Raw genomic sequence first — 22119 nt, forward strand, 5'->3', positions numbered from 1 at the left:
TGCACAGCGCCAATGCATCTCGACGAAGCCTACTATCTTCTTTTATGTTCCATAGAAAAAAAAAGGTCATACAGGTTTGGAACAACATGAGAGTGAGTAAATGACAGGATGTTCTTTTTGGGGTATGAGTATGAGTTTTCAGTTGGAAAATATTGATGAGAAACATGGTCTTTTTGGCACTTGTACTGTACCGTCTCACGAAAAGGGACATCTTTGGTTGCCAAAGTGCATTCTTTTGTTTTACATTGTTTTAAATTTTTCAATCCCCAAACAATTTTTGAAATAAAGACTCCAAGCCAGATTTTAATGAAATCCAGGCAACTAAAGTCATATCACACCCTCAGCTTTGTGGTTCATGTCACGAAGGGTTACTACTTCAAAGAAACTAGGAGTCTGGAAGATTTTCTGTTTTTTATTATTTTAATTTCCTCAGACACACAAGATAAATGCGCCCGGTCATGAATCGTTTCCACTCAGACACATACTAAACTGAGTAACATAGACTATGTTTAGGTGATGTGAAGAGAATGGCACACTTTTTGGTCTGTAATTCAGATTTAAAGGCATAGTTCACCCATTTACTCACCTTCATGTCATTTCAAACCTGTATAAGATTTTCCTTTATGTGGAACACGATAGAAGCTAAAAACATTTTTGTTAGAAAGGAAGTAATGCATGTTTGGAATGACGAGAGGATGAGAAAATGATGAGAGAATTTGAACTTTTGGGTGATCTATCCCTTTAATAAGCTGATGCAAAGCAAAACCACAGCTGATAAACTGACAAAGTCTTCTCACCTTCTTCCCCATCTTTAATTAGACACTTTACTGAATCCATATCTGTTTAATGGCAAATTTACATTCATGTCGCTAAAGCGTTTATGCAAATATGATAACGATAAACAAAAACAATGGCCTCCACTTTGGAGGCCGGCCATTTCTGAACCCCTCGCCCCCTCACATGCTTATTATGGGCCACACGGCTGGGAATAATTGGAGCCGTGGAAGCAGCAGCCAGATAAGTTTTGAGTGAACGAGGGCAGGGAGTCACGCTACGGGGACGCAAGTGTGCCAACAATCTGCCATGTTTTTTTCTCTTACCCTAACCAAGGAAAAGACCGAGTTTGTTTTCACATCCGTTCTCCCACGTGTCTCGCTTCTTCAATGTCAAGCATGTCTGGGGCTGAGTTTATGCTCTGCTGCACTCCAAAGCATCTGTACCATTCTGCTGACGATTATATTGATTTGTTTTGAGCACAATGAGTATTCCAAGGCTATGACTGAACTATGACAAAGCTGGCTATTTTCAATACAGAAATGTTTTGTTGACATGCAATAAAAACAATACACGCATACTAACAGGATAAAGTGAATACAGAGGAAAATCTGTTGACCAGTCTGAGGCTTGCTTACAGATTGCCCTCCAAGATAACAGTTTTTAGATCAGCAGGACAGCTCACAGCGAACACTGTGTGGGACGCATTGCGGCGCTCCACCAGTGCTGCCACAGCCTCCCCCAAATCCAAGTGGTTCAGGTACCCGGGGGCCATTCGGTCTGGGGCCGCCACGCCCGTATTGATTTTCACCTGTTGGAAGATTATAAAGACAGGCATCATAGAGAAAATACTTTCATGACATTTAATTAAGCACATCTACTGTGAGTCTACATGTCATGACCGGAATATAACCCCGTGAACTTGGTGGTGAGTTTGATGAGATTTTTAGGCAGCACATAGCAGACACACCTGGTTGAGTTTGCATGGCACCTCTGGGTATTCCTCACGCAGAACCTGACAGAACGCCAGAGCACTTGCTGCCCCTACGGTCAGGAACCCTGTGCCAGGCATCAGCACTTTCTCTCCAGCCCCTCCTGTACAACAGAGATTGCATCTATATAAGCAGGGTGCATAATTGACTAATCTTTTAATCTGCCTGATGATTTTTTCCTCAAAATCTGGTTCCTAAAAATAGGTTCCAAAACATTCTTTTTAGTGAACGGCTCTTAAAGGAACCATTTTTTTCTTAGTTTTCTTAGTATTTTTTTAATAACCACTGTAAAGAACCTGTTGTGCACTAAGTTCTAGAAAAAAAATAAAGAAAGAAAACTAAGAAAAAATGGGATAGTTCAACCAAAAATGAAAATTCTGTCATCATTTACTCACCCTCAAGTAGTTCCAAACCTAAGCATATCTCGCCCCCCCGTACTATGGTTAGTCAATGGGGGGTGAGATCTGTTTGGTTACTAACTTTCTTCCAAATAGCTTCCTTTGTGTTCAGCGGAACAAAGAAATTCATACATATTTGGAACTACTTGATGGTGAGTAAATGATGACAGAATTTTCATTTTTGGGTGAACTATCCCTTTAAGAGCTGTTCTCAAAAAAGATGTTCAAAAACATTTTGGAACTTAATATATGGAATATATATATGCTTGCATTGTTGCAGCTCCTATGAACAGTGATGAATTTGCTGAAATATAAATTCAGACTTAAGCAGATTTTATTTATACTCATTTATGTATGAATGTTTTCAAACAGATTTAATAGTAAGCTCAAGATTATTTTCCACTTTCACTAAATATATGTTTTGGAGGGAACGATAACCTACCTGTGATAAACGTGTAGGTGCAGTTAGGATCATCTCTCACCAGGGGAAAGAATGCTTTCCAAGACACAAAGGAGCTGAAAAGCAGAGTCTCAATAACCTGGTGATCAGAGAAGCAGAGTTTTGACCATTGAAATTATGGTGGATCATTTGGAAAAGAAGCAGACCCAAAAATGTGAATCGTTAAATGTACGTCATATGAGCAAGTATAAACGGTGAAAGTAAATGCTGCTCTCTTTATTTGAATCTCACCCAGTGCAGTTCTTTGAGGGGTTGGGTGTGTGGTGGACCACCCTGCCACCAGCTGAAGCCCAGAGAGGACACCACATCTGTAATCTTTCCCACAGATTTAAGCAAGGCCTGTTTCACCTCCTCCACCCCTTCTTCTGAGCCTTATAGATTAGGTGAGTATTTTTAATCAGTCACAAACAATCCAAAATCAATGAGACCTCAAAATGACTAGAGTTGCAAAGATAACACAAAAAAATACAAAGGGGGAAGATAGGCTATACTTACCAACATTCCCCACTAAAGTGGTCAGGTTACTTTTTGTGCTAGGTGAAACAAACCCTTTGAGTTTCTCCAACTTGCTGTTGTCTCTGGAGATCACAGCAACTTTGAAACCTAAATATGTGTTTGCATAGTTACCACACATTCAATGCGAAACTTAAAAATTCAATTTATGCGACGAAATGTGTTTTTACCATTTAAAATAAAAGAAAGAAAAATGTTTAATTGGCTTAGATTTATAAAATCAGAATTGAACATCATTCCTAATTTTAATCTAATAGGGTTATGAGTATTTGATATATTTTCCTAATCATAACTGCACTGAATAAAATTGTAAACAAAGCAATAAATTAAAAAATATCAAAACAGTGTGGGCAAATGAGTTTGTCTCATTTGATTATTTTGTAGTAAATCTGTTCATTTATATAGAAACCTTTTAAAATGAATAACTGATCTACAAATCATTTGTATTCACTTCTAATAGATAGGTGTTACAGGCAGACATGTATAAATTTAAGCACGGTCCATTATAATATAATATAATATAATATAATATAATACTTGTTGTTGCTATAAATAATTATTAATATTTCATATATATTTCCTTTTTTTTTTTTTTTTTTTTTTTTTTTTAAATAAAGATAATGCTTACTACTATATATATTAAGATTAAATACTTAATGTGCTCTTACCTCTGTCCAGGAGAGCTTTCACTATCCCGGAGCCGACAGTTCCTGCTCCACCGAGAGCTAAAACCACCCTGTCCTCGTTTGACATCGCGCACACAACTGCTGCAGCAGTGCAGACGTCTGAGATTGATTATGGTTTATGGGGTTCATGTCTCCTGCTGCTCAAGATCTTTAAATCTAACCGCAGCAGCAATGCCACGCCCCTTTCAGAATGACACTCCCACCAAATTATTCATTCTTGTATCCTTTATCACAATTAACTTGGTTTCAAATAAACGATTTTTTTTTTTAGAAAAATTATAAATTTTACGAATAAAAAACAAATTATACTAGCCTACAGTGAATAACAGTAATATCAGTAGACAACAAGGTTCCAATAATTAACTTTTAAAAGTGTGATAAAATCAGAACTAATATTGCCAACAGTTTCCAGTTTAGATTATGGCGCCCTCTTGTGAACAATCACTGGTGTATTTAAATAAATCACTAAACTAAATAATCATTGCAAACTGCACACAAGTGTGAAGATGTGTAAATTATTTTGGTATTTTAATACAAAAAAAAAAAATTTAGAAGAGCCTATTAGATTTGGAATAGGGATCCCAAAATTTATATGGAATACTTTCATTACTTTTAATTAGTCTAATTGTTATTTAAATACAGTTTTAATTATATTTATTTTATACGCATTTATTTATTTATTTATTTTATTTTTATTTGTTTTAATCTTAAAACACTGCAACTTTCACGTGAGCCGAATACGGAAGTGATGTAAAAAAGTTTCTCCGCCGAGAAGCACTGACGCTTTTCAAGGCAGTTTGTTTTGGACGCTCAACGTTGATCAGGTAACAAATCTAGTTTATATCATTCGTAACAGTCCAATGTGAACGGCGTTAGTGTGTCACGAGCTTTGTTGATTTCAATTTAATAGCCTAAGTTAGTTGAAAAAAATGTCAGTGGCGGTTTTGGTTTGGAAAGGCAGCAAGATACACAATATTTAAACGTTTTTAGCGTAGTTTATGCTATTTATTGTTTAAGAAATGTGCTATACATTGAATATAATTTTAAAAATCTGAATTTAATAAGTATTATGTAGATCTCTGGCCGAATTGTGTTCCATCTTCACTTTCACTTTAGTCTGTTGATTTAGGAGGAATATCATACATGTTTTTAATAGTGTTAAATGTCCACATATATTCAGCAATCGCCGGTTAGATTGAATTGGTTATGGACAATTAATCTTTAGATAATACCGTGTTTTATATAGTTAAATATAAAAACGTCATCCGCGGTATTTATGACGTCATTAAGTGTAACTCTGAATAGAAACTTCTTATATTGTTGTTAGTATTATACTAAATTTTGATATGTGAGTCATTATTGTCATGTTTATTGATTGTCAATAAAAAAAAAAACTTTTATTGTGTCTTCTTTACAGGATGAATTCTTTTGCTCTTAAAAAGACAGAGAATGGTCTTATCAATAGGTACCAGACTAACTTGGAGAGACGAATTGAGAAGGGGGATCAAAGTTTGGTATGCAGGGATGAGGAACTGTGTAAGGAAGTGGAGGTGCTCCTTTGCAATAACGATGCCCAGAAGATGCATAATCTACATGGACTAGATTCACTGACAGTGATGGAAAAATCTCTCCATGCATTTCCTTCTAAAACTGGCCAAATGGGGCTTGAGAAACTTTCCAAGGCCTTTGAAGTGTTGGAGCTCGCTGCGTTAAACCTCTACGTCTTCCCCTGGAGAAGAGAGTACAGACTGGTGAAGGTATGCGGCAATACTGGTGTTGCGCCCACAGGGCTAGATTTTCATATTGTCTGAATGACATTTTGTTTTTCACTATCTTAATATAGTCTCTTCCCTCTCACAGATGTTTTCAGGTATGTTCACCCACTTGATCAAACCTGCACTGACCCTTCCGCAGGCTAAAGAGCTGTTTGGATTGCTTGGGTACCAGCCTTCAAGCCCTAATGAAGATGAAGAGTTGGTGCTGAACTCCAAAGTAGTTCCTGCTGATTTCTTACTCAGTCTAGCATGTGGTTTCTTCACTGCCCGGATGGAATGCCAGCTGCTACTTTCTGCCTTGGGCTCTGCGCACAGAGGTGTGGAGTGGGTTCTTCAGCTAGTTAAAGAGAGGCAGGCAGGCCACAGTCTTCAGGTAGCATTAGAGAACACCAAGAGAAAGTCAGAGGTTGCTAGTGCTTTGGATGCCATCCCAACAAGTGGCTTGGACACTGAGCTGGATCTGTACACAGAGCAGGCAGACGTGACTTCTCACGTGACATCCACTACTTTTTCACCACCACACCCTTCTTATATGAAACCAAAAGAGATCATTCAAAGCAAGTCTTTACAGAAAGAGCCCTTCCAGTCAGACATGAGGAAAAATGAGGATGCAAGGCAGGGAAGATCAATCAGCAATCCAGGTCCAATGGAAAACTTGGGCAAAGATCAATCAAAAGGTGATGCCCAGAGACAAGCAGCAGTAAACGTGATGTGCAGCTGTATCACTCCAGATAGTTTATATATATACCAGTGTGAGGAGTGCAAAGATGTTCACAGTACGTTGTGTAGCCATTATAAAGAGTGCTCTAGCAAAAAGCATACTTTAGCACTGTGCACATACGAAGCTGTAGACCAGCTTAGATTGGTCAAGGAAAAAGATTCCCTGAAGACACATAATTGTATGATCAATTCTACTTCTGATTCATTTTTAGTTTGCTACAACTGCCAGATAATCCATGATCACGACTGTAATGTTATTAAAATATGTGGTTTAAAACACAACGTGCAGCCTACAGGAAAATTACAGCCCCCTCAAGGGGAAAGAGTGAATGCTAAGAGGCACAAATGTCTTTCTTCTGGGGCTCCAGTAGATGTAATCTGCCACACCTGTAACAACTCCCATGATGTCCTTTGTAAAGATTGGGGAAAATGTATTGGGAATGCCCATCATATGCAGTTCTCCCAGAGAACAGGTGATTCAGAAACACCTTGTGCACCAATACCATTTCACAATGATTGCTTGACAGCTCCACAGCCTTTGCCTGAAATTGTATGCCTCACTTGTAAAGTCTTTCATTTCTCAGGGTGTCCTGATGGACAGCATTGCTCTCAGAAACACAAAATACAAGATATCGGAACTAAGTGCATCGCTTGCTTCGCTTCTGAACTTGTCACATTTTGCAGGTATTGTGGTGCCCCGTATTGCAATCGGTGTTACTTTAAAAATGCCCTGTTGTGTCAGTGTGGAAATCCTTTAATCTCCTCTTCCTCTGTATAACATCTGTACACCAGTATTGAGTATGTGTGGTTGAAGACTTTTTAATGTACACATTAAGCCTGTTATTATTTTGCTAATTGCACAATCAATCTGAAATACTGAGGGATAAAGGCAATCTGTTACGCTTTTGATTTTTGATATCAGCAATATCTTGATAAGAGCCATATATTAAAGACGTTACAAAGTTCACTGTAGAGTTAGCCATCACTTACAAATTTATATGTCATACAATAACACAGCTCATAAATGTATATTATTGGTTGAGATTGTGTGATGGCTAGTCCAATATTTGATTCTTTGTAGATTAAACTCTTAATGTATTCCGTTATTTGTTTGATATATTTTGGGAAAATATGGTTTTGGGTCTTTTTAGCAACATTTCTAACCAATTATTATGTTGTTAACAGTGATATACTATGCTGCCATATAATTATTAAATATAACGCACATGTTTGTTTTTGTGATGGTTTAATGAAATCTAAAAATAAAGGGAATGAAAGAGAATTCTGCTTGTACTTTTATTTAAAAGATCAAAATAAATCCTAAACATTATTATAATATATAAAAATCCTAGTAATGAAGATGGTGTTGAAATCTGCATATTCATATCGTTAGCCTCATAGCATAATTGCCTAAGTATCATTTGAAAATGAATGACTTAGGCAATTATGCTATGAGGCTAACGATATACTATCCGCAAAGGAAAAGTGGAAATTTGATTGTGAATGCTCAACCTGAGGTCATATCTAGGTGTGAAATGTGATAAACTGTGATTAAAATGCATGTATCAGATAATAAAGGATTGATATGAATGTCCATTTTCTCTGAAATCCAAAGATAAGGTTGCAATAAAGTTCCCAAAGCTTTATTCATTGTACTCTTCCCATTTTACATTAATGAAGGTTTTACTGTCCATGCGATCGATATATAAAACTCCATTGAGGTGATCCATTTCATGCTGCAGTATTCTGGCCGGCCACCCACTCGCTTGCCAGCTGACAGGCTCTGCTTTCTCATTAAGACCTTTGGAAAGAAGTCAAACAGTTTTTATTTGATACTTTAAAGAACACCAGAAAGTAAATATTTAAGTCTAGCCTTATAGGTATGGGTCACTTGATACAGGTTGAGTTTTTTTTTTTTTTTTTAACATTTTACAGCATTATATTTTACCTGAGACTTCTACAGACACATAGCGTGGAACGGATGCTGAATACCCACAGATACTCTCACATGCCTCTTGGAAGATGACAGTGCGTCCATCTAGTACACGCAACTCTGGGTTTACAAAAATCATAAGGGGCACTGCCACCAGACCCCGAGCTTCAATAGAAGTGACTGAGCTGTAATCCAACATTTTTTTGGGATACTCCAAGGCTAATATTCGTAGAGGAACACCAATCTGGGGTGCGCTCAAGCCGACACATTCGAGCTTTCTCATCACCTTGACCAGGGTCTTTATGACCTTCTGCACTTCTGGTCCCTGAATGGCTCCAGGTTCTACTGCTGCAGCCTGTGAACGTAACACAGGATCTCCAACCTGGCACACGTGACTGTATGGAGGAGATGGTGCACCTTTGACTTTCCTTTTCATATACTGCAAGTAGGAGCGCATCTTGATGTTAGTAGAATGAGTACGTGGGGATGCAGTACATGTGAATGGTGACAAGGGCAAAAGTATTCTAACTGGTTTTGGAAGTACATAATTTGTCTGACTTCTTAAGACACAATGTGAAAATGTCCTCCAGTGCCTGATCATGACTGGCTGCAGTGGAAAGCTTCTCTCTTGACAGCTGGAGAAAGGAAAAAAAGTTGCCATGTCAACGAAGGCAAAATAATTATGAATGAAATAAATGTGAACGTGGTTCAGTATGTTTTATTTGAGCTCATTAAGCTGAATGCACAGTTACATAAGTAAACAGCAATGACTTAAAGAGTACTACATTATATAGAAGTGGGAAATAAATTATTAAATGTGAGATCTATGTTTGATATGAGCATTTTTCCAATGACATATGGCAAACAAACAAAAAAAAGATTTTAACAAAGGACTCAGTCACTTTTATGAGCAAGTGTCAGTACTCACCAGCACTGTATTTAATTAGTAACAATTCCTGTAATAATTAGAATGCCACATGCGCAATTTTTAAGCGGTTAGAAGCATTTCAATGACAGCCAGAGACCATTCCGGAAAACGGAATTACAGAGACCAATAACACCGTGTTGTTTCTTTAAAATAAAAGTGTCTGGGTACAAAATAAATAAAATAATAAAATAAAATAAAGTAAAGTAATATAAAGTAAAGTAAAGTAAAATAAAATAAAATAAAATAAAAAACAGTCTAAACTTAAACAATACAGAGAAAAAAAATAAATTGAGTCGAAGGCTTTTATTTTGGTAAAATCCTGTTTCAAAACGTCACGTGATATAGTCGGCGTGAGGATTGTTTACACGTACTTTGAAGGACACTCCTCCGGTCATATCAAGGCATGAATGAACTATCCACATTTTCAATTTAACAAATCTTACCATTAATAGTACCACATTTAATAATCATTAAAAAAATAATATACGTTTTTCATTATAAGTAATTATTCGCGACATGCTGCCAGTTTGTAGAATTTATGTAGTTCCATGCAGATAATTATTTTCAATAGTTTACTGTATATTTTATCATAAGTAATATATTTTATTGTAATATTTTTATTTGTTATTTAAAAATGAAAATGAAATTAATTAGGTGAAGTATGTGATCACGTGTTTGCGCCGTTGTAGTAGAGAGAGAGAGATATCCAGAGTATGTACTACATCCGTGATTCGATGAACATGGCGCAGGGGAAACAGGCCGTCGGTGGACTGTAAACAAGAGGAAATTTTGGGATAAGATCGACATCGTACCATGCACGTGTGAAATGGTCTCAATCTCGATATACTGGACCACTTGTTCTGCTTCATTGATGACTACGAGGCGACAGATTGAGTGCAACGCATCGAATTGCATTCATAAACATTTCTATAGGACTTCAAACCCCTGATCATTCATTGTTTTGGATACTGAAAAAAACCTTGATTTATTGTGGATGACATCCTTGGACGACCAAATGGCTGCACCTGGAAAAGTCAAACGGAGTAATGATTTGCCTCAAGGCGTCGAGAGGTTGAAAGAGGAGCACAAAAAGGTCAGGAGTAATGTTTATTTCAAAAACCAAACCACCAATGCATTCCTGCAGATATTAAAAATTCATGCACGTGATTTATCATCAGCACCAATTTATCTGTTATATGTTTATGTTGTTTTTGCAATCTAGTCGCATAGACGCGTTTCATTTTCTAGAAAGTTCTTTGTGTATCACGTGTTGCTGTTGGTTGGCTGATTGCTTTGTTACATGTGTGGTTTTTTGATACTTTGTTAAAAATGCATGTACATATTGCCATGCAGTGCATCTCAGTAATGTTAGCAATAAATTATCCTACACGTATGGTAACTATTAAACAAAGTAAACCCAGTTTAACCGAATACAAAGTTGTCCACGTTGCCAAAATTCATACAGAAAGCAAAAGCTTACAGTACTTTTACAGTCATACTGTGAAATGACTCCGTGTGAAGTTAAGGTTTAACTGACCTATTTATATTTGCATGGTATTTTGAGCAACTTGAGTAGGTGAAAGGCAAATAAACTGTCTTTTACCCATGTGCTGACATTGGAAGATAAACCTTAGCTGGCCGGATATGAAAGCTATATTTGTGCTGCTTCGTTTAAAGTCAGCAAGACTGGGGCATTTTACTTTACTTTACTTTAAAAGATCTGGAAGCTTCTGTGTTGCATTGGCCTCAGCAACACTTCTTCTAGAAGTGAGAAAATTAGAAAAAAAACATAACACATATAGGCCTAATGCTTTTATGTGCATGTTATTAGACATGCTTTTTGTTGTTCTCTTGGTTGGTGAAAATCCTAAAGCCTGGTAAGTACATACGTGGGCCATATTTCACCCCATCATAAAAAAAATCAACTTTACAGTGAAAATTATATTTTACATAAGGGAAATTAAGATGATTTGCACAATTACGTTATTTCCATGAAAAATAAGCACATTAAACTTGAAATTTTCAGTGTTATTACGCTAAAATGATCTCATTCTCATTATTTTAATAGAAAGTCATATTATACTTTTTTTAATCTTGGTAGTACACTTACATTTATTCTGATATTAATAAAAAAAAATAAAAGGTTATGTCCAGACAGGAGGCATTTTCATTACTCAATAACAGTAATACAAGTATGAGATTAAATGGAATTATAGCATTACAGTAATGTGAAATAAAGGGTGTGTACTATGAAATTATTGTGACCGTGCAAACAATCCCAATGGGGTTCATTTTCTTTGTGCAATAGTACTTTGTAGCAATTTGTGAGTCTCAGTCTACAGACTATTTTTAGTTGTTTAACATGTATATTGTCTTTGACCATGATATTGCAAAACATCCTTTCATGGTACCTATCAGCTTCTCACAAGAAACTTTCAGGAGTATCATTATCATTCACTCTCTCTATAATTGTCAATTCACATTACCAGAATATTACAGATAGTTTAGCAGGTTGGGCAGATTGATTGTCACAGTGGCATTTTGGGAATTTCAGTGGTTGTCAAATGACACATTGTCTTCCACAACAGGTGGTGAAAGATTGCAGAAGTCAAATTGCGCATTGGTGAGTGTCCTCATGCAGTTTAACAGCTCAGACATCATAACATTATTATCAATGCATCTCAATGTTTCTCAGGAAATAACTTCATACTAGCTGCACATTAGCTTGTCATCTTAGTTTGTTTTTTGCATGTTTATATTTGGAATGGAAATGCTGTTTTATACTGTGAATCAATATAGATGTTTGATAGGTATGACAAAAGATTTGACAGGCTTTTGTTATATTCCCTTTCAGTATTTTAAAGCAGGTAGGACAAAAATAGAATTTGTATGGCAAGAAACCAGCAATTACCTTCTTAGTGATTCATTTTTCTCTGCGATTGACAGGGAAAAGGTGGAAAAAGACTATGACTTTCTTCAGGACCGCCTCAGGACCTTGCCTGACAAGTTGTCTTATGATATTATGGTATGCCATCACTTTTCAATTACTAATGCATCCAACTTAATCTTCACCTTTAGATAAACAAATATTTTGTATGTCTGAGCAACAAAATATTTAATTATCATCAGAGGATTATTCGCTCCATTTTAGCTGGTTTTAAGACGCGTTTATACCAAGGACAATAACTATAAAGTTTTAATATTCGTTCTAATTCTATGAGAATGGGACAGTTCACACCACAATTGTAACTATAGACCTTATTCACATCAGCGGCATCTTTGATTTTTAATGGGAATGAAAGTGAAGCTGTGAGGGATAGACATATACATCACTTCAGTGGGTTGTACTGCTATTTAATGTGTTTTTAGATTGTTTTGCTCCCGAACCACTGCAAAATTATCTTTCCAAGAAATTTCAGTAGACAAAAAAAACCCAGACAACATGAGCTGTGGAAAATTATAAGTGATCTAGGAGCTCTATACACCGGATGCCATTGAAAACACAGTAAGTCTATCCCTCACAGCCTCGCTTTCATACCGATCATGGTGCTGCTCTGAATAAGGTATATAGCACCATAGAGGAACGATTCTTTTGAATCACTTTCAGAACAATTTGTTTCAGCTGATGAAGAATAAAAACATTGACAGCCAATCAGAGTCTGAGACATACCTGCAGTGTGTGCCCTTATGGTAACAGTATGTTAATGTGCCTTGGTGTGGACACCAATATAGTTATCTTTATAGTTATTGTTCTTGGTGCGAATGGACCTTTTGTCAGATTTGAAAGTGACACTTTTATTGGAAGCCCTGATTTTGCTCAATTTTTTTTTTTTTAACATGATAGGTACCATTTGGTCCCTTGGCTTTCATGCCGGGAAAGCTAGTTCACACTAATGAGTTAACGGTGCTCCTTGGGGATAACTGGTTTGCAAAGTGTTCTGCCAAACAAGCCGACACTCTTGTGGAACACAGAAAGAAACGTGAGTTATTCCCTCTAATATTTCCCATTGACCGGTTTTGAACAATGCATACAGCTTGACCTGATATATGTGCTATTTTTCCAGATGTCAAAAATTCACTAGATGATTTACAAAAAGTGATGAAGAACTTTCAGAACAGAGCTGACTTTACAAATGATCTTGAAAAACTGACTGGTGTAAGTGTCCTAACCATGACCTCAATACTGTGTGACTTTATTTGGAAACCTTATACTGATGTTTTCATCCCTGGAAGAAACTTCAGCATACGCCTAAAATCATGTCTACTTTCCCAACAGGGTACTGGAGATTTTGTAGACATTCGAGAAGAGGTAAAAAATGAGGATGAAGTTACCAAAGGTAAATCTAGTCATGCTATCAGGCTATTTTAACTTCTATTGTTCACTACATTTACACTCTATTGTGCTTCCCCAGGAAAACATCGTTTGGCCCACAAACCCAACTCTAAACCTAAGCAGGAGTATTTTTTGGAGCTGACAGAGGACAAGGAGAAGGAAGAAGGTGATGAAGAGAGAAAGACAGTGGTGCTGTCAGAGGAGGAGCTGTGGGCTCGACTTGATGAGCTAGAGCGTCAGGAGGAACTGCAGGATCAGAGATACCGGTAAAAAAAAAAAAAAACACAACCTAACACTGTGTTCAATATTCTGCAGCACAACTGTTTTCAACATTAATAATAACAGAAAATGTTTCTTAAAAGTGCCCTAGAACTTCTTTTTAAAAGATGTAATATAAGTCTAAGGTGTCCCCTGAATGTGTCTGTGAAGTTTCAGCTCAAAATACCCCATAGATTTTTTTTTAATTCATTTTTTAACTGCCTATTTTGGGGCATCATTAACTATGCACCGATATATAGGTTGCGGCCCCTTTAATTCTCTAATTTACACAGCTAATATAACCCTCAAAATGGATCTTTACAAGATGTTCGTCATGCATGCTGCTTGCATACATCGGATCATTTAAGTATAGTATTTATTTGGATGTATTACATTTGATTCTGAATGAGTTTGAGGCTATGCTGCGTGGCTAAAGCTAACATTACACACTGTTGGAGAGATTTATAAAGAATGAAGTTGTGTTTATGCATTATACAGACTGCAAGTGTTTAAAAATGAAAATAGCGATGGCTCTCTTGTCTCCGTGAATACAGTAATAAACGATGGTAACTTTAACCACATTTAACAGTACATTAGCAACATGCTAACGAAACATTTAGAAAGACAATTCACAAATATCACTAAAAATATCATGTAATCATGGATCATGTCAGTTATTATTGCTCCATCTGCCATTTTTCGCTATTGTTCTTGCTTGCTTACCTAGTCTGATGATACAGCTGTACACATCCAGACGTTCTGCCCTTGTCTAATGGCTTGAACATGGGTTGGCATATGCAAATATTGGGGGCGTACACCCCGACTGTTACGTAACAGTCGGTGTTATGTTGAGATTCGCCTGTTCTTCGGAGGTCTTTTAAACAAATGAGATTTATATAAGAAGGAGGAAACAATGGAGTTTGAGACTCAGTGTATGTCTTTTCCATGTACTGAACTCTTGTTATTCAACTATGCCAATATAAATTCAATATTTAATTCTAGGGCACCTTTAAGCACCAAAACAGCATTTTAGAGTGATTTCTCAAGGATCATGTGACACTGAAGACTGGAGTAATGATGCTGAAAATTCAGCTTTGCCATCACAGGAATAAATTACATTTTAAAATATAAAACGGTTATTTTAAATTGTAATAATATTTTACAATATTACTGTATCTTAGATCAAATAAATTCAGCTTTGGTGAGCATAAGAGACTTCTTTTAAAAACATGCAAAAACCTTACTGACCCAACTTTTGAATGGTAGTTTATATGGGGGCAAATGATACTAGCTAATATTTGTTTTTCCTGTGGGACCCAAAATGGTCTTTCTCCAGCGTTTAAATTAATCAAGTATTGGTTCCTAGCATACAAATCGAATTGTTTTTGAAAGTAAATCCTTATTCAGTAATCACAAACTTCACAGAACTTACATGGAAATTTGGTGATCAAAAAGTGTAGAAAGCTTGCTTTTCATACCATATATTGCAAACATATTTAAGTAATATGAAAATGCAATATACAGTACAAAAAAAGTAGCTGTTACACCAATCATTTAATAGTATACTCATATATTTAGTCTATTTTTTTCTGCCTTGTTATACCAGATTGGACAGCACAGACACTAATGGAGAAGACACCACTTCCTCCTCAGAGGAAGAGAAGGAAGCAGATGGTGGCAGCAGTGTCCAGGTTAATGGCCATCAGAAGGAAAATGGCTGGGCACCATCATCTCTCACAAGTCAGATGAACGGCACTAATGGCTTGCACCCTGAGGAGGAGGAGGAGGAGGAGGAGGAAGATTGTGAGGAGGAAATAGGCAATGGTCTTCCAACTATCTACTTTTCTCACACTGCTGAATTAAAAAAGGTTAGCCAACAGCTATACAAAACCCTTTATATAAACTTATTTCAAATAAAAGTTGTTCTTTTGAACTTTCTAATTCATCAAAAAAATCCTGAAATTATCACAGTTTCCACAATAATAAGCAGCAAAACTGTTTTCAACATTTATAATAGTAAGAAATGCTTTTTCAAGCACAAACCGGCATAAAGACTTTATTCACAGCAGCGCCATTCTTCATTTTTAATGGGAATGAAAGTGAGGCTGTGATGGATAGACATACATTTCTTCAGTGGGTTGGACTGTTATTTAATGCCTTTTTGGATAGTTCTACTGATAAAACAAAATCAAAATAAATCTTTCCAAGAAATTTCAGTAGACAAAAAAACTCCAGACAACATGAGTTGTGGAAAATTATAAGTCATGTAGAAGCTTTATACAGCTTTTTACAGCAGATGCCATTGAAAACAAGGTAGGTCTATCCCTCAGAGCCACGCTTTCATACCTGTCATGGCGCTGTAATAATATTACACAATATTACTGTTTATACTGTATTTTTGATCAAATAAATGCAGCATAAGAGACTTCTTTCAAAAATATTAAAAAAATCTTACCAATCCCAAACTTTGGAGCAGTGGTGAATATAAACATTTTATGCTTTGTATTGAATTACTTTCTCCTGTCTGTCTTGGAAATAAAACATTTTGCATAATTCTTTCTTTCCATCTTCCCTTTTTCTTCTGTAAAGGTCAGGATAAATACAGGAAAGAACACCACTCTAAAGTTCAGCGAAAGAAAAGAACAAAAGGAGCAAGCCAAACGGAAAAAGAAATGTGGCAGAAGTAATTCTCTGAACGAAAGTCACAAGATCACAAGCCCAGCAGACATTTATAGGTATCTATTTATCTATTTTCAAATACATCTTCCACTGCTTGTGTGTTTTTAGCTGTTCGGTTTAAACACGGTATATGTTTTCAGGGTGTTTGTGGACTTGGTGAATGGAGAGCCAATACCACGGAAGTCCATTTTGAAGTCTCGCAGCCGTGAGAACAGCGTATGCAGTGACACCAGCGAGAGCAGCACAGCTGACTTTGACGAGCGCCGTGCGACTTTTGGACGTTCATGGAGCCATGATGATGCCATGCACAGTGATACCAGCGATGGCATTACAGAGGAGGACAGCCCTACTGGAACGAGCCCCCGCACTAACGGACGCTTTGAGGTACAGCAGGCTTGTTGCATGAAATGTAAATTCACCCCATGTATCTTCTAATCCTGTAAAAATTCTTAACCTGATCTGAAAAGCTTATTGCAGGGGTGTGCAAACTCTGTCCTGAAGAGTTTAGCTCCAACTTGCCTCAACACACATGAAGTTTCTAGTATGCCTTCTAAGACCTAGATTAGCTGGTTCAGGTGTGTTTAATTGAGCTTGGAGCTAAACTCTGCAGGACAGTGGCACTCCAGGGGTAGGATTGGACACCCCGGCTTATTTAGCAGCACAGCCATCTAAAAACTGAGAAAAGAGATTATTACCCCAGTTTTAGTATCCCTACATTGGTTGCCTATTAAAATTAGAATTGAGTTAAAGGTGCCCTAGAACTTTTTTTAAAAGATGTAATATAAGTCTAAGGTGTCCCCTGAATGTGTCTGTGAAGTTTCAGCTCAAAATACCCCATAGATTTTTTTAAATTAATTTTTTAAACTGCCTATTTTGGGGCATAATTAGAAATGAGCCGATTCAGGGTGTGTGGCCCTTTAAATCTGGTGCTCCACGCCCCAAGAGCTCGCGCTTGCCTTAAACAACATAAAAAAAGTTCAAACAGCTAATATAACCCTCAAAATGGATCTTTACAAAGTGTTCGTCATGCAGCATGTCTAATCGCGTAAGTACAGTGTTTATTTTGATTGAGTTTGAGGCTATGCTCCGTGGCTAACGGCTAATGCTACACTGTTGGAGAGATTTATAAAGAATGAAGTTGTGTTTATGCATTATACAGACTGCAAGTGTTTAAAAATTAAAATAGTGACGGCTCTTGTCTCCGTGAATACAGTAATAACCGATGGTAACTTTAACCACATTTAACAGTACATTAGCAACATGCTAACGAAACATTTAGAAAGACAATTCACAGATATCACTAAAAATATCATATTATCATGAATCATGTCAGTTATTATTGCTCCATCTGCCATTTTTCGCTATTGTTCTTGCTTGCTTACCTAGTCTGTTGATTCAGCTCTGCACAGATCCAGACGTTAATACTGGCTGCCCTTGTCTAATGGCTTTCATAATGTTGGGAACATGGGCTGGCATATGCAAATATTGGGGGCGTACACCCCGACTGTTACGTAACAGTCGGTGTTATGTTGAGATTCGCCTGTTCTTCGGAGGTCTTTTAAACAAATGAGATTTACATAAGGAGGAGGAAACAATGGAGTTTGAGACTCACTGTATGTCATTTCCATGTACTGAACTCTTGTTATTTAACTATGCTGAGGTAAATTCAATTTTTGAATCTAGGGCACCTTTAAAGATTTTGTTGTTTGTATTTAAAACTTTTTTACGCTTTTTGTTTCAGGCTTTTACAGGTACAGTGATCGAAAAGGATCCCCTGCCTTGCTCAATCCCACACCTGACCATCGCCCCTCCTGCCTTACCCACAATCCCGGAGAGAAAGCTGGAAGAGCTGGGCCCAGAAGCGCCTCAGGAGCCACCCAAAAGGATGTCCAAATTCAAAGCTACACGGTTGCATCAGAAATAAGAATTCATCTCATCAGGGCCCAGCTTTTGAATTCAGTTATATACAACAGTAACAATTAAAGACTGATTTCTCACTAGCTGTCCTCTGTCCTCCACATTGCTTCCATACTGTCATCTGTCTCGTGTTTCATTTTGTGACATGCATGCTGGACATTTTATTTGGTATAAGAGCAATAGAGATGTTACATGATTTATCCCAAGAGATTTTTCCCAACTTTTTTAAAGCCAGATGGTTTAAGTATGGACAAGATGCACATTTTGGTATCTTTTTGTGTGCATTAGTTAAATGATAGTCAAAATATTGAAAAAAAATTAAAAATGCTAAAATGTTTTCAAGACAAACAAAATAGTAGGTTTAGTGACATCATGACTGCTGTCATTGTTGTGATGTGGCTTATTTGGAAAATGCTTTATTAAAGTTTATTGTCTGTTTTGACCTATGTTGGCAGTGAAATAGCTGTCAACTTCTGTCAGCTTAAAAAACATTTTTATCCCTTCTGAACTTTGTCCTTGACTCTCCTTTATCTTCTTTTGTATTGTTTACAGAGCTAATGTACATCAGCTTTTTTTGTGACTGCCAGAAAAAATGATGTAACTGAAAAAAACAAAATAAATGATTTTGACTATACACTCGTTTTAACTGGTCAGAACATTAGTTATTCTTGTTCCTACACGGAACATAAATTTTTGCATTCGTGTCTGGGCATGAAATGTACTGATGAAGCAACTCATTTGTCATCGTGGTGTTGCTCAATCAGAGCCATTGGAGGGCGCCAAAGCGTTATACTTTTCATCCTTCAAAAAGCCAAAACAAGCTGCTGCATTTAGTGAAAAAACTAGACATTTAGCAACTGAAATTGACTCCAAAGGCGAAGTGTTACAATCAAAAACTGTTTAGGATGCTCTGATTTTTAAAAAAAATGTTATTTCAAGGTTTAAGCAAGACAGACTAAATCTAGATAACCTAAATTTTAAAATTAATTTATTTTAATATAAATGTTGAGCAAACATGCAACTTCAAGCTCACTCTACACGATTTTTGGCTGGATTTTGACATCGCAGGCTTTCAGATTTTCAAGGTCTGCGACAAAACCCCACGGGATCTTGTGGTGGAACTAATCCAGCCAATCACAGTGCAGATGGTATAAACGAAAAAATCTCAAAACACTTGAGTGAATTTATGTGAGAACCTTTTTTTCGCTGTTGGTCGGGACTGCTCGTTTTGTACAGTCTTTATGCTCTTGACCAAATGTCTTGAAGTTTATGAACCTCGTCAGCGTTGTGTTGTGTATGCATGCGCGATGCTATGACAAGACGACAGATGACAAGAAACCTTGTTGTGTAGTGTGACCACAGCAATTCAGGTAGACTTACAGTAGTGTGAGCTTTATCCAGTGATGATGTAAATGCACGTCTTTGAAGAGTTTGGTCCAAAACGCGATAAACGCCGTTTTGAAAAAAATGAGATTCCAGTCTTTTATTAATTTTACGCAAAATGCGATATCCGTCGTGTTATTCTGTCACGTTTTCTCCCTTTCTTTCCAAAACGCGACAAACGCCAGTCTCCTTTCTCTGCAGAACGCGATATATCCGCTCAACCAATCACAGCGCTCTATTCCACGCACTGTAAACAGTAATTGAGTGCCCCAGGGATGACGCGTTTTTGTAGGCAAAACACGGAAGCGAGTTAGCATTTTAGGACTTCCGGTTCCAACGCCGTAAAGTCTATGGGTTTTTTGAATGGGTTTTTGCTAAATCGCCTGAAATAAGGTCTGTGGTAAACAAAGCCTCTAAATACTTTCACGTTTTGATCTATGACATAAAACACACCAGTTATAACCCACTTGTGATTTTTTTAAACTTTTACTGTGTCTTAAATTCGGCGGTTGCTAACAAATTGCTAAAAGGGACTACTTCCTTTGGCGGGGACTTTAGACGTCATCATGACAAACAGGACATTTGGACAGCATTTCTCATGAAAAAGTGGATAAGTATTCATACACAGCGCAGATCATAATCAGTGAGCATGTTTTTAAATAGAGTTGTTTTCTAAATAAAGTTTGAGGACGCTTGGTGGTGACGACGTTGATCCGCGACCATGGTGTGCTGTAGTCCGTTTATAGCCACTGTTAGCCTTTTATATCTGACGACTTTATTTAGGCTTCAAAATCTATAAATGTTGTGTTAACTTGTAAAGATTATCTTGATAGACAAAACGTGTAAGTGTCATATCCCTTTGTTAAACACAGAGCTTATTTTCTGCGATGTTCCAAAAGTCTATGGGAAAAATGAATAGGCTTTCAGTCGAGGGAACCCGTGCGCCGCTAACTTCCGGGTTGGCCTACAAAAACGCGTCATCCCTGGGGCACTCTATTCACCCGCATCCTAGTTTTCCTTATCTGCTTTGTACTTTGTAATCAACAAAAACAGAAAAATGAATAATTTTGACGGCATTGATGAACCTGTGGTGGTTTCTGCGGTGGGGAAGAAACGTAAGTCATCTAAATGTAATAATTTACGTGAGGAGATTAAGAAGATGAGGCACTCAAGTCGAGAGAAGGAAAAGTTGCTTGTTCCACGACAGCATCAAACTTCTGTCACGGTCCCCAAAACTGAATCATGAACAGTCTTTAAAAGCCATTTTTAATACCAATGTATTTTGCAAATATGTTTATTTTAACCGTACGGTGGCGCCAGATACTCTTTATGTACTCAGATACTCAGTAATGACAAACGGAGACATAATTAAAGGTGCTCTAAGCGATGTCACGCGTTTTTAGGCCAAAACATTATTTGTCACATACAGCAAACATCTCCTCAATTCCCGCTAGCTGCCTGTCTCCTGAACACACTGTAAAAAAACGCGGTCTCTGTAGTCGCCACAAGCTCCGAAAATGGCAATAAAAACAAACTGGTGCAGCCTGGACCACGAAACATAATAAACATGCTCCAGCCAATAACCCACAAGAATGATTTTAAATGCGCGTTCATGACTGTTTCAGGAAGCACGGAGGGGAGGGGGAGGAGGAGGAGGAGGAGGAGGAGGGAGGGTCTAGCCAGAGCCATAGAGAGAACTCAGAACTCTATGGCTCTGGGTCTAGCTAGCCTCTATTTTGTTTGACAACACTTTGAACGTCAACAGGAAGTTACTCCACCCAGGATCGCTTAGAGCACCTTTAATTTATAACATTAACAAGATGACTCGTTGAATTCATTTTGGGAGCGACGACTGAATGTATTTTTAATCAAATGCCTGTATATAAGATTAGTTTACAAAGTTCAGAGGCTGTCATATATGTGAATCAACTTACTTTGTTGTGTTTTTTATGAAAAATAACTTTTATATTGATGGATTTATTGCATTTTGGGAAAAAATTTATCAGTTTTTATAATAAACCTTTGAAAATCAAAACCTAGATTTGAACTTTTAATGTTTTTATAACCAAAAGATGCTATGTGAAAGTTTGAAACAGAAAATATATACTGTGGTGTGAAAAAGTGTTTGCCCCCTTCCTGATTTTTAATTTTTTTAATGTTTCAGATCATCAAACAAATTTAAATATTAATCAAAGATAACACAAGTAAACACAACATGCAGTTTTTAAATGAAGGTTTTTATTGTGAAGGGAAAACAAAATCCAAACCCACACGGCCCTGTGTGAAAAAGTGCTTGCCCCCCCTGTTAAAACATAACTTAATTGTGGTTTATCACACCTGAGTTCAGTTTCTCTAGCCACACCCAGGCCT

The 22119-nt window shown here is 37.1% G+C and overlaps 4 protein-coding genes across 4 annotated transcripts; 2 read left to right on the top strand and 2 right to left on the bottom strand.

The window, feature by feature from the left end:
• Positions 1-399: 399 nt before the first annotated feature.
• si:dkey-238o13.4 (uncharacterized protein LOC560780 homolog) lies at positions 400-3960 on the bottom strand. Its single transcript, XM_048168601.1, has 6 exons — positions 3806-3960; positions 3120-3227; positions 2856-2995; positions 2607-2703; positions 1745-1869; positions 400-1585 (listed from the first exon to the last, which is right to left on the bottom strand). Exons 1-6 carry the CDS (start codon positions 3888-3890, stop codon positions 1409-1411), a joined length of 732 nt encoding a protein of 243 aa, XP_048024558.1. The 5' UTR covers positions 3891-3960; the 3' UTR covers positions 400-1408.
• A 551-nt stretch (positions 3961-4511) lies between these two features.
• On the top strand, positions 4512-7600 carry spata2l (spermatogenesis associated 2-like). Its single transcript, XM_048169048.1, has 3 exons — positions 4512-4647; positions 5241-5580; positions 5684-7600. Exons 2-3 carry the CDS (start codon positions 5242-5244, stop codon positions 7094-7096), a joined length of 1752 nt encoding a protein of 583 aa, XP_048025005.1. The 5' UTR covers positions 4512-4647; position 5241; the 3' UTR covers positions 7097-7600.
• A 334-nt stretch (positions 7601-7934) lies between these two features.
• On the bottom strand, positions 7935-9312 carry pdf (peptide deformylase, mitochondrial). The gene is made up of 3 exons (XM_048169049.1): positions 9180-9312; positions 8267-8886; positions 7935-8119 (listed from the first exon to the last, which is right to left on the bottom strand). The coding sequence occupies exons 2-3, from the start codon at positions 8850-8852 to the stop codon at positions 7962-7964; spliced, it is 744 nt and encodes a 247-aa protein (XP_048025006.1). The 5' UTR covers positions 8853-8886; positions 9180-9312; the 3' UTR covers positions 7935-7961.
• A 491-nt stretch (positions 9313-9803) lies between these two features.
• Positions 9804-19000, top strand: uri1 (URI1 prefoldin like chaperone). Its single transcript, XM_048168911.1, has 11 exons — positions 9804-10272; positions 11768-11802; positions 12126-12204; positions 13024-13159; positions 13244-13335; positions 13456-13516; positions 13592-13778; positions 15377-15638; positions 16360-16505; positions 16590-16833; positions 18191-19000. Exons 1-11 carry the CDS (start codon positions 10174-10176, stop codon positions 18371-18373), a joined length of 1524 nt encoding a protein of 507 aa, XP_048024868.1. The 5' UTR covers positions 9804-10173; the 3' UTR covers positions 18374-19000.
• The last annotated feature ends 3119 nt before the right edge of the window (positions 19001-22119 follow it).

The sequence above is a fragment of the Megalobrama amblycephala genome, linkage group LG19 (assembly GCF_018812025.1).
Source record: "Megalobrama amblycephala isolate DHTTF-2021 linkage group LG19, ASM1881202v1, whole genome shotgun sequence".
Taxonomy (NCBI): domain Eukaryota; kingdom Metazoa; phylum Chordata; class Actinopteri; order Cypriniformes; family Xenocyprididae; genus Megalobrama; species Megalobrama amblycephala.

Coding starts and splice junctions, on each gene's coding strand:
- si:dkey-238o13.4 (XM_048168601.1), bottom strand. CDS start 3,890: ATGTCAAACGAGGACAGGGTGGTTTTAGCTCTCGGTGGAGCAGGAACT. Junction 1,870..2,606: donor CACCTACACGTTTATCACAG/GTAGGTTATCGT, acceptor TCTGTTGTACAG/GAGGGGCTGGAGAGAAAGTG. Junction 1,586..1,744: donor TGCCATGCAAACTCAACCAG/GTGTGTCTGCTA, acceptor ATCTTCCAACAG/GTGAAAATCAATACGGGCGT.
- spata2l (XM_048169048.1), top strand. CDS start 5,242: ATGAATTCTTTTGCTCTTAAAAAGACAGAGAATGGTCTTATCAATAGG. Junction 5,581..5,683: donor GAGAGTACAGACTGGTGAAG/GTATGCGGCAAT, acceptor TCCCTCTCACAG/ATGTTTTCAGGTATGTTCAC.
- pdf (XM_048169049.1), bottom strand. CDS start 8,852: ATGATCAGGCACTGGAGGACATTTTCACATTGTGTCTTAAGAAGTCAG. Junction 8,120..8,266: donor TGTGTCTGTAGAAGTCTCAG/GTAAAATATAAT, acceptor TTCTTTCCAAAG/GTCTTAATGAGAAAGCAGAG.
- uri1 (XM_048168911.1), top strand. CDS start 10,174: ATGACATCCTTGGACGACCAAATGGCTGCACCTGGAAAAGTCAAACGG. Junction 12,205..13,023: donor AGTTGTCTTATGATATTATG/GTATGCCATCAC, acceptor TTAACATGATAG/GTACCATTTGGTCCCTTGGC. Junction 13,160..13,243: donor TGTGGAACACAGAAAGAAAC/GTGAGTTATTCC, acceptor CTATTTTTCCAG/ATGTCAAAAATTCACTAGAT.